The 12,786-nt window shown below is 39.5% G+C and overlaps 1 protein-coding gene across 1 annotated transcript in view; it reads left to right on the top strand.

Moving 5' to 3' along the window:
* Positions 1-12,786, top strand: part of LOC126253358 (uncharacterized) — a 214,097-nt gene that overhangs the window by 83,149 nt on the left and 118,162 nt on the right. Inside the window, exon 2 of the mRNA XM_049954631.1 lies at positions 6,952-7,147. Within this exon, the coding sequence (XP_049810588.1) occupies positions 6,952-7,147 (196 nt within the window). The remainder of the gene's footprint in view (positions 1-6,951; positions 7,148-12,786) is intronic.

Genomic DNA, 12,786 nt, shown 5'->3' with positions numbered 1-12,786 from the left:
GTTGATAGGACACGTTTTGAGGCAGTAGGGGATCACCAATTTAGTACTGGAGGGAAGCGTGGAGAGTAAAAGTCGTAGAGGGAGACCAAGAGATGTATACAGTAAGCAGATTCAGAAGGATGTAAATTGCAGTAGTTATTCGGAGATGAAGAGACTTGCACAGGATAGAGTAGCATGGAGAGCTGCATCAAACCAGTCTCTAGAATGAAGATCACAACAACAATGAGCACTAATTTCTCGTACCCTTATGCGCAACGTATGTTGATGGCAGTAGAATTGTTCGGCAGTCAGCTTCAAATGCCGATTATCTTTTATCAATAGCGTTCCGTGAAAAGAGCTTCGTCTTCCCTTCAGGGATTTCCATTTGAGTTCCCGAAGCATCTCCGTAACACTTACGTATTATTCGAAACTAATGGTAACAAATCTAGCAGCCCTTCTCTGAATTGCTTCGATGTCTTCCTTCAATCTGATCTGGTACGCATCCCAAACATGCTAGCGGTACTCAAGAATAGATCGCACAAGCGTCCTATATGCAGTCTCATTTACCGGTGAAACACTCTTCCCTAAAATTTTCCCAATAAACTGAAGTCGACCATTCGCCTTCCATGCCACAGTCCTCACTTGCTCGTTCCACCTCATATCGCTTTGCAGCGTTACGTCCAGTTATATTAACGACGTGACTGTGTCAAGCAGGACACTAGTAATATTTGTGATTGCAGTCTTTCTCGGCGTATTCCACTGACGAATTCTTCTCGGGTTATCAGCTGAGTGGTGGCGTCGTTTTGTCGCAACGTTTCAATGAGTTTCGTACCCATCATCTTCTGGCGAAGTGTCGGGATGCTGTGTTCTGCATATCTATATAGCAGATATGCAAAACACAGCATCCCGACACTTCGCCAGAAGATGATGCGTACGAAACTCATTGAAACGTTGCGACAAAACGACGCCACAACTCGGCTGATAACCCGAGAAGAATTGATCACTAGTAATACTGTATCCAGACATTAGTGGTTTCATCTTCCTACTTATCCGTATTAACGTACATTTTTTCACATTTAAGACTAGCTGCCATTCATCACACAAACTGTAAATTTTATCTGAGTCGTCCTCTACCTTCCTACAGTCACTCAACTTCGAAACCTTACCGTACATCACGACATCGTCATCTTACAACCACAGATTGCTGCCCACCCTGTCCGCCAAATCATTAATGTACTTGGAGAACAACAGTTGTCCTATCACAGTTCCCTGGGTCACTCCTGACGATACCCTTGTCTCTGATGAAAACTCGCCGTCGAGGACAACATACTGCGTTCTATTCTTTAAGAAGCCCTCGTGCCACTCACATCTAGGTGAACTTTTTCCATATGCTCGTACTTTCGTCAACATCCTGCAATGGGGCAGCGTGTCAAATGCTTTTCAGAAATCTAGAAATATGGAATCCGCCTGTTGCCCTTCATCCGTAGTTCTCAGTACATCATGTGAGAAAATGGCAAGCTGAGTTTCGCTGATTCATAAATGAAATGAAAAAGCGCATACTACCAAATGAAGGTGTTAATATACGGGGTGTTCAAAAAGTCTCTCCTCAGTGCCGTATGATTGTTAGCCGCGCGTGCCGTATGATTGTTCGCCTGCCAGGGCTACTTCCCTTCAAGTGGACGCTCCCAACATTCAACTGTTTCGTTTATCTCAGCCTGCGTCAGTAGTATCGTTGGTGTGTGTCGTTACGTGTTGACGTGAACGTTAAGTTTAGTTCCTTTGTTCGTTTGTTTCGTTTCTGTCACTGTTAAAAAACTAACCATTGAAGAATGTGTGCTTTTAGTCGAACAAGTGTTCAAAGCTGGCGGTAAATACACAGTTTCATTTCGTCAAACATTTAATTCAGTTTTCCCATAGACAACTCCCACATCGCGATACTGTGCGATATCTGATTAACAAATTTCGAAGTACGGTTTCATGACAGATGCACCGAGACGTGGTCGTCCTAGCGTTTTGTCTAAGGATAAACCACTCGATATCTCCAATAAAATGTCCATGAGTCCGAACAAGTCAGTAAGAAAACTCGCCAGGAAATCGCTAGTGTCGGAACGGCCTACACAGCTGTAAGGAAAAAATTAGAACTTTTCCCATACAAAGTGACTGTCGTGCAAGAACTGAAAACACTGATCATGGCAAGAGACTGCATTATTGTCAATGGTTCAAAAATTTGTTCAACAAAAGGGAAGGGATATTCTTAATGAAACGTTTTTCACTGATGAAGCGTGGTTTCATTTATCTGGGTACATGAACTCGCAAAATTCTCCTATGTGGAGTACTGCAAATCCATTGTGTATTCATGAGGAACAATAGGAGTTTGGATTGCAATTTCTAGACGTCGGATTGTGGGTCCCATATTTTTCAGCGGAACAAACGCACAACGGTACTGCAATGATATTCTGTACCCATTCATAGGACAACTTGGGTTAATTTCAATACTGAACGGTTATTTTTAACAAGATGGTGCAACCGCGCATACAGCTTGCGTTTCAATGTCACTGCTTGCTGATGGTTTTGGTGATCGCAGATTTCACAGGGACTTTCGCCTCCACGACCGCATGACCTAACACCACCTGACTTTTTGTTCTGGGCTGCAGCGAAACCAACTGTGTATAAAAACCGTCCAAAATCCATCGATGAATTGAAAACCGCAATATCCACTTTCACTGCTTCTGTTACAGAAAAAATGTTACAGCTTGTGTTTGGAAACATGATTAGACGAATTGAATTGTGTATTCAACAACAGGGGGGACACTTTCAACACTTAATGTGATTTGCAAGTAAAAATGAATATGCAATAAATTAATGACTTGTATTTCACTGAGCTTGATTTCAGTATATTCACTGCGGCATACGGCACGCGAGGCTAACATACTGCACTGCGGAGAGACTTTTTGAACACACCGTACTAGTCAAATCAATGTTGCCCTATCCTAGACCCAAGAACATACGCTTTCGAGATGCTTTAGCACGCTGAAACTCAATCAAAACCATCAAGAATTAGCATGCAGCTGTTGAAAGGACAGTCTGTGAGATGGACAACAAGTTGACACATTACAGGAAAAGAGGGAAGCGGAATTACATTTGCTGCATGAACAATACAAAATGACGGAAGCGACTAATAATTTGCAAACTGGAAAAGAAACGAGCCTAGCATCACACTTCAGTCATTACCTTATAAGGTGCTGGCTGTAGTGTGGAGTGATCTGGTGGTAAACTAGTGATCTTAATCTGTTCTTCTGGCTGAAAATAAGGAAAAATGTGACAGTAATACCCATAATCACTGATTTCTGTTTTTCTTTTCATACATCCACTGATGATAGTGCCGTAAATCACAAGTGCAGTGGCCAGTTTGGTTAGCTAAAGTAGGAGGAATTTCTGCCCTGAAAACAAGTAAAACAACTTCTTTAACGTAACGCAATGGAAATAAGCAGCACTGTATGGCCTTATGGAGACAAATACAATGTTTATCAGTACGTCACATATTTCTTAATCTATTGCGTGATGCATCTGAAAATGACCTGGGGTGGGGGGCTTGAAGTAAAAGATTACATTCAAATCTTTGGTGTTATTAACAGTTACTTTTACATGAAGAAAACTTGAATTGCGTAACAAGCAATGTCCTTAAATTCTATGGTCCCTTACGAAACGAAGACTTGACAATAACATAGCAGACGAAGTGATCAGCGTAGGGGATGCCTATATGGGAACATGGGATTTTATAAATTTGTGCGTGATCTAACATGCTGCAAAAGAGAGAGGCGTTACTGAGGGCACAGAAGAAGAGAGAAAGTTACTATAACTCTTACACAGAGGTTCGTAGGGCTGACAATTTACAATTTGGTTAACTATGTAAAATGGAAAATCATGGAATTAGGAGCACTATATTAGAATGTTTTAAGTACTACCTAACCAACCAAAGACAGAGCGTGGGTATATCAGTGGAGTGAGGAACTTCAAAATGGAAAACCATTTCACAAGGAGTACCAGAAGTTCTGTCTTAGGTCCCATTCTGTTTCTGTTTTACATAAATGATCTGCCACTTAATTTTGAGAGTCACTAAGTTTTATTTGCGAATGACACCTTCGTAATCATTGAAAGTAACAGTAATGATCAAATTCCCCAAACTTTAAGTACTTCAGAAAAATTAGATACGTGGTTTGATTTAAAAGGGTTAAAATCAAATATGAAAAATACTCAGTTAATGCAGTTAAAACAAAACAAGCAAAATTAAATGATATTCAGATCAGTCACGGAAACCAGTATTTGCAGGAAGATTCCTAGGAATGCTACTGGATAAAAATCTATCATGGGGCATACATATACAGTACCTTGCAAATAAACTAAATAGATTAACATTTGCAATGAGGATATTGTAGAGTGCTACCAGTATGAACGTAAGAAAAGTAGTATATCAGGTCTACTTCGAGTTAGTAATAAGGCATAGAATTGTATTTTGGGGTAGCTCAAACCATGTGCGTCGAACATTAAAACTTCAGAAAATTATCATTAGAAATATACACAACGTAGGGCTAAGAAAATCATGTCACGCACTCCTAAAAAATCTAAGTATATTAAGTGTTTCCTCATTATACATCTATGAGTGATTACCTTTGCACACAGTAACCCTGATTTATTTGTAGCAAATGATTTTCAACATGGTTAAAACACCAGAAATCAAAATAATTTCATCCTTCCCACCCACAGTTTAAAACTTCATGCTCAAACTACACAGTACATGAGTATGAAAATTTATTACAAAATGAAAACAAGAGAACTGCTCAGCATAAATTTCGAAACACTGGAAAAAAAGTTATATAAGAAACTGGTGCAGGATTGTTACTATTCAATAGAAGAATTCATGAATGGTAGCCTGAAAATTTGAGCATAAGGGGACAAGTACTTATGACATTTAATTTTTAAAAGTTTCGCAACTGCCTAAGAAAAAATAATAATTGATTAATTAATTAAGTAATTATTCAGTACAGTATATTATATTAACGATATTACACGAAAATTTCTTACAGTGTTTGTGTTTTGACGAGTCTCCTTTACATTAAGTCAATAACTTGAATTTGTTTGTTATAAGACAATGAACTTCTATTCTATTCTGTTTGCTAGGGACAAGAGCAGAGCGGGAGATAAACGGATTTTAGTTGGAGTTATTGAACCAAGATAACTAACACACTGACCAATTTAGCACAGGGCAGTGTAAAGAATTTAGGTTACACAGCTGCACAGTGTGTGTGTGTGTTGGTTGATTGTGGGGAGAGGACCAACAGTGAGCTCATTGGTCCCATCGGAATATGGAAGGATGGGGAAGGAAATCGGCCATACTCTTTCAAAGGAACCATCATGGCATTTGCCTGAAGTGATTTAGGAAAATCACGGAAAACCTAAGTCACGATGGCCAGGCGCGGGTTTTAATCGCCGTTCTGCCGAACGCGAGTCCAGTGTGCTAACCACTGCCCCACCTCGCTCGGTGCACAGCGTGTCCCCACCAGCCAACAGCGTCTCCAACGCGTCCACACTGAAGCTCATCCTGTCTTCAACTGACTCCTGTTCGCTCCTCATCATCTCCGAGAGGGCGCACTGTTTTGTCGCACATTCCGGCCAAGCGCAAGCATAGCTTCCAGGCGCAACACAATGGCCCAAACGCCTGGCGTCAAAAGTGCGTCCGTTTTAACAGAAATTTTCGCGAAAGATCTCGAAGCTACTGCTGCGGACTTCCAGCAACCAATGGAAACACTCGCCCTCGAATTCGGTGGGAATGGTCGTTCCACCTACGTGCTCCAAGTCACGTATGCCAAGACAGAGAATGCTGGGGTCCTCTACCACCATTTCTCTCCTCGTTCTTCGATTTCCCCACCTGCTATATTCCAACAGTTCATTCGTCCGTTCATAAGCTCGAAGAGAGCAGAAAATTCACCTTAGTCCACAGCCAAGCTAATAGACTGGATTTCATGCAAAACAGGGAGTGTTTATAAAATGGAGGTTGATGATCACAAAGGAAGAGTTAGGCTTAAATAAAACAAATATCCCACAGATTACTTCCTATAGTAATCGGTCTCAGTAAAATACGATAAAAATGACATGCCATTCCCTGTTGATAGGATACACTCTATGAAAGATGTACCATACTCAAATGTATGGAAATCTTTCAATCTAAAAGATTGTCATCTAGATATTAAACTGTATCCATTAAAAGTAATCAATTACATCATCAGTACTTGCTATCCAGAGCTACAAAAATATTACGTGTCTGAGCTGCATAGCGACATGGTCAACTTTTGAGAGGATGTCTTGAAAGGCGGGATATGCTTTCTGTCAACAATGCGAGGGAGAACTATCAAAAATGCTCTTTTTACAGCAGTTAGGGGATGTTAAATGCTACTTACTGCTGTATTATAATGATATATATATATATATATATATATATATATATATATATATATATATATATATATGATAATAGATGTATCTATATGATCCTTTCCCCTTATTCTACAGTATATATATCACGTGACTAACATCGATGTTAAAATCATCGAACTTCTGTGGTCGATTATTACCGCCCCTCGATGATGAAACCGCAATCATTATCAATTATTAGACCTGTTATTGTTGCAAGAGGTGGCAGTTCTGTGTACTACATTTCGCGCCCTCCACACCCCCAAATCACCTATAGCTTTAATCGTGTACTGTTCCTACGATATTTTATACAGGAAGTAAGAGAAACTTCATTATTCTCTATCCCTCCAGCAGCTATAATTTTAATGGTGAGCAGAGTACATGCGACACAGAGCGACCTAGACTGAAAACTGCTAGTAACGTGCTGAAGTGGCTCCCTGAGCGTTTGTGTGGTTGAACTTCAATGCGTTGACACCACAAATCACGTTGTCCCCTTGTTGACAGGTGCAGGCGGTGAAAGCAGCTCCTGGTTCCTCAGTGCGGGTGGACTGCGCCAGTGGCAGCAGCGCCTCTAGCGGCGGCGGCTGGAACCCGCTCGGCACGCTGTCCAACCTGCTGCTGGGGTACAGCGACGAAGACGATGACGATGACAACGATAATGACGACGATGACGTAGTCGGCTCCAGCGGCGAACGTGCTGGTGAGCATCCCGTATGGAACTCTGTAGACCTGAATTGTTGTCGTGACTCGTTGTGATGTCTGAAAGATCTGTCGTGTCGCTTCAAATCCCATACATTTAATACAGAATTACTCCTTAACGGTTTTAAATGAATAGATAAGGTGGCGAATAGCATACATAAGTAAAGAAATTGACTAAATAAATATTGTAACTTTAATGATGCTGGCGAAACCAGCTACATGTGCTTAAAACCAAATAAATGCTTATAATACATCCGCAACTGAGATGCGTGATAATTTAGAGAGATCCACTTCAGTTGTACCGAAATTTTTCAAATCACGACCGTTTCGAGATTTTAAAATCCCATCTTCAGGTGAGTGAAATTATATTATTTCGTAATACGTAACATGTGGTCGGGCCAGGGACGTCCTCCTCTAGCACTTACTTTTACTCAGTAGCAGTAGTGGACACCAATAATATTTTTCGAATTTTGGAAAGATCAGTATTATCTCAGCTGTTTTACTGAAAAATTTCATATAATTTTGTTCACAATATGTCATATTTCAAGCTAAAATTTATGAAAAGGAGTTACTTTATTTTCGTTGTTACAATCGATATGTAATAGCTCTGAATGTACTGTTAAAATTGTTTTTTAGGAACATTTGAAATTACGAAATATTTGGCACACTTAAAATTTCTATTATTAATTATGCGACCTACTACTGTTTCTTATGTTTATTTCTGGATTCATTCATAAAATAAGAATAGAAACTAGTAGAAATTTGTCAAGAAAAACTGTAAACCCTTTCGAATATTGTTATTACCGCGGAGTGAGGTAGTAGATAGTGTGATATAGTAAAATATGAGACAATAAATTATTGTAAAAACAAAAATTCTGCAACGACATGATTCGAAATTGTTTAGATCAATTGAACCATGAGAACCTAAAATGTGAGAATTCAGGTTCAAGAATCAGACCCCCTGACATGAAGATCTGGAGCCAACAGTGCCAGAAAAGATCTATTTATTTTATTTATTTAGACATCAAGTTCGTAGGACCAAATTGAGAAGCAAACCCAAAGTCATGGAACGTGTTAGTACATGAAATTACAACATAAAAGTAATAACAGATAAAAATAAAATGTTTATGAGCTCGAAAAGTTTCATTCCATAAGTTTAAGTAAACGCAATCAGCAATACAACAAGAATCAGCCTAAGTTTTCAAGGAACTCCTCGACAGGAGGAGTGACCCATAAGGGAACTCTTCAGTTTAGATTTGAAAGCGCGTGGATTACTGCTTCGATTTTTGAATTCGAGTGGTAGCTTATTGAAAACGGAAGCAGCAGTATACTGCACACCTTTCTGCACAAGAGTTAAGGACATCCGATCCAAATGCAGGTTTGATTTCTGCCGAGTATTAACTGAGTGAAAGCTGCTTATTCTTGGGAATAAGCTAATATTGCTAACAAGAAATGACAGCAAGGAATACATACATTGTGAAGCCAATGTCAAAATACCCAGGCTCGTGAAGATGGGTCGACAACATGTCGTGAACTTACACCACTTGTTGCTTGAACCGCCTGTTTCTGAGCCAAAAATATCCTTTTAGAATGGGAAGAGTTATCCCAATATATAATACCATACAACATAAGCGAATAAATATAAGCAAAGTAGACTAATTTTCGTGTCGAACGATCACTCACTTCAGATACCATTCGAATAGTAACAATGGCAGCACCAAGTCTTTGAACAAGATCCTGAACGTGGGATTTCCACGACAGTTTTCTATCTATCTGAACACCTAGAAATTTTAACTGTTTACTTTCACTAATCATATGCCTGTTCTGTGAAATTAAAAGTCCGGTTTTGTTGAATTGTGTGTTAGAAACTGTGAAAACCGAGTCTTAATGTGATTTAGCATTAGTTTATTTTCTAAAAACCATGAACTTATGAACTGCATTATTTCAAACCGAGCCAATGATGCATACAACATCCTTTACTACCAAGCTAATGTCATCAGGAAACAGAAATATTTTACAGTTACTCGTAATACTAGAAGGGCATATCATTTATATAAATAAGGAACAGGAGCGGCCCCAACACTGATCCCTGGGGCACCCCCCACTTGACAGTACCCCACTCAGGTCCCACATCACAGCCGTTATCAACAATGTGAATAATGACCTTTTGCTGCCTGTTGCTAAAGTAAGAGGTGAACCAATTGCTAGCTACTCCCCATATTCTGTAATGGGTCAACTTCCGGAGAAATTTTTTTTTTATCAACGCAATCAAACGCTTAGTTAAATGAAAAAATATGCCTAGCGTTCGAAACCTTTTGTTTAAGCCATCCAGTACCTCACAGAGAAAAGAGGATATAGCATTTTCAGTTGTTAAACGACTTCTAAAGCTGAACTGTACATTTCATAGCAAATCGTGTGATATAAAGTGATCAATTATCCTTACATAAACAACCTTTTTAATAAGTTTAGCAAACACTGATGGCGTAGAAATAGGTCTAAAACTATCTACATTATTCCTTTCTTCCTTTTTATAAAGCGGCTTTATTACTGAGCACTTTAATCGTTCAGGAAACTGACCATTCCTAAAGGAAAAACTACAAATATGGCTAAATACATGGTTAACATGTGCAGTACAGTACTTTAATATTCTGATAGGCACTCCATCATAAACACGAGAGTCCTTAGTCTTCAGTGAGTTAATTATTGACTCAGTCTCCCCCTTGTCTGTATCACAGAGGACTATTCCTGACATCAATCTCGGAAAGGCATTTGACAAGAAAGTTATATGATTCCCTGTAGACACTAAATTTTTTTTAAATTCACTTGCAATGCTCAGAAAATGATGGTTAAATACTGTACATATATCTGATTTACCAGTAACAGAAATATTTATACTACAAGCTGACCTTGTATCGTCGACCTTGTGCTGCTGACCAGACACTTCCTTCACAATTGACCACTTGGTTTTAATTTTATCCTGTAGTTAGCTACTCTATTTGCATACCACATACTCTTTGCCTTCCTAATAACATTTTAAGCACCTTACAGTACTGTTTGTAATGGGCTGCTGTAGCTTGGTTGTGACAACTTTTGATATAATTCCCACTTTGTTCTACATGATATCCTTATCCCACTAGTCAGCCATCTGGGCTGCCTATCACTGCTAGTACCCCATTTAGAACGTTCTAATGGAAAGCAACTCTCAAAGAGCACGAGAAATGTGTTAAGAAAAGCATTATATTTATCATCTATGTTATCGCCACTATAAACATCCTGCCATTCTTGTTTAAAAAACCCTCTATTGCTGTTGGATTAACTTTTCTACATACAAGTTTGTAATTATACGTGACATGTGTTTGAGTACAAAAGCCTTTTACTGTTAAAATTTGTGCAACATGGTCCCAAGAGGCCATTCACCCTTTTACTAACATAATTCCCATCCAATAACGAAGAAGTACAAAAGCCTTTTACTGTTAAAATTTGTGCAACATGGTCCCAAGAGGCCATTCACCCTTTTACTAACATAATGCCCATCCAATAACGAAGATTGAATAAAAATATTGTCTATGGCTGTGCTACTGTTCCCCTGCACCCTATTTGGAAAAAAAACACAGTCTGCATAAGTCAAACAATGGAAAATCCAGGATTGGTTGTAACAATATGGAATGTAACAATATTAGAGAAGGAAATTCTGTTATATTGTTACAGTCTGCATAAGATCAAATGAATTTAGGAGATCTACCAACATCCTTTTTCTTGCACCATCATATTCAAAATTTATATTGAACTCACCACATGCAACTAATTTCTGGTACTTCCTACAGAGTGAATCAAGAACCCTCTCTAGCTTGAGCAGAAATGCTTTGAAGTTAGAGTTAGGGGACCTATAAACAACAATAATTAGAAGTTTAGTTTCACTAAATTCAACTCCTCCTGCACAACATTCAAATATCTGTTCAGTGCAGTTCTGTGATAGGTCTATGGACTCAAATGGAATAATGGTTTTTATGTACATAGCCACTTCCCCACCCCGCAAGGAACACCTTGAAAAACAGCCAGTTAATCTGTATCCTGGTAAAGGAAGCCTCTGGAATTGTCAAATTATTTAAGTGGTGCTCCGACATACCAATAACTGCAGAGTCAACATCTATAAGCAGTTCAGTAACTTTACTTCTAATACCTTTTATATTTTGTTGAAATATGCTAATTCCTTCTCTATTTGGAAACATGAAGGTGAGCCCTTAGTTAGAGGGACTAAATAGTTTGTTGTAAATCTAACTCCTATCTAATTTTCTGAAAAGGCTTTACCACAGTGGACAGTGGCAACAACAAAGAAGGGAGGGGTAGATTACACAGTACAAGAGTTCCAGTCGTTGCGTGTTGGCGGAAAGTGTCCGCCACTGAGCCGCAGTACCAAATACCATAATTTCACACACGTGAAATAGGATGTCTAAATCTCGAAACCGGTCATGGTTTGAATAAATATTAGTAGAACTGAAGAGGATCTCTCTAAATTAATTAAAATGCTTATTAAATAAGGTCGTCAGTTATGGGGATAGTGGCCTTACATTAACCGTGGACTCAAAAACGAAAAAGAAAAACTAAAATTAATATATGTAGTGTGAGGAGAGCATCGAATGCAGAATCACGTGCGACCGAAGTTCATTTAACTGTATTGTAATGCACGAAAATCAGCAGCAGACATCCACACCCTGAACATGCATCTGTTGTGAGGGGTTATCTGTCTTGAGCTGACTGCATTGTACAAGGTGTACAACTTTGCTTCCGCTGTTTTTTCCACAACATTTGAGGCTTCAATGAAACAAATTGGTTACACATATATCATTCAAAGCATTTTCCATCACTGGCCACTACTTTCTCCCATCTTTCGGGCTGTGTACGAATCCCGTGTCGAAAAAATTGTTCATCTTTTGAAGTAATCCACGAATCGATCCAATTTGTGACTTCTTCATGAGATCGGAAGTGTTGATCAGCCAGGCCATGCGCCATTGATCTAAACAGGTGATAGTCAGAGGGAGAAATGTCTGGAGAATACGGTGGGTGGGGTAGGACGTCCCATTTTAACGTTTCCAAGAACGTTTTGACCTCTTATGCAATGTGGGGTCGAGCGTTGTCGTGCTGCAAAATCACGTTATCGTGCCTTTTGCTGTATTGCGGCAGTTTGTCTTTTAATGCTCTGCTCAAAAGCATTAATTGCGTTCGATAACGAGCAGCTGTGATTGTTTCACTTGGTTTTAACACCTCATAGTACACGACGCCGAGCTGGTCCCACCAAATACAGAGCATGACCTTGAGCCGTGAGTATTCGGTTTGACCGTCGACGTGGAAGTATGGCCGGGATATCCCCATGATTTTTTGCTTTTAGGGTTATCGTAATGAACCCATTTTTCGTCCCCGGTCACAATGCGATGTAGAGATCCCTTCCGTTTTTTCCTCTGAAGCAACTGTTCACAAACACACAAACGCCGTTCAACGTCTCTTGGTTTCAGCTGACACCGGGTCCAAGTACCTTCTTTCTGAATCATGCCCATAGCCATGAGACGTTTTGAAATGGCTTGCTGTGTCACTCCCACTAATCGTGCCAATTCTTCCTGAGTTTGACGCGAGTCTTCACTCAGC

The sequence above is a fragment of the Schistocerca nitens genome, chromosome 4, assembly GCF_023898315.1.
Source record: "Schistocerca nitens isolate TAMUIC-IGC-003100 chromosome 4, iqSchNite1.1, whole genome shotgun sequence".
NCBI lineage: Eukaryota > Metazoa > Arthropoda > Insecta > Orthoptera > Acrididae > Schistocerca > Schistocerca nitens.
The sequence above is the reverse complement of the archived record's forward strand: the minus strand, read 5'-3'. Positions and strand labels throughout refer to the sequence as shown.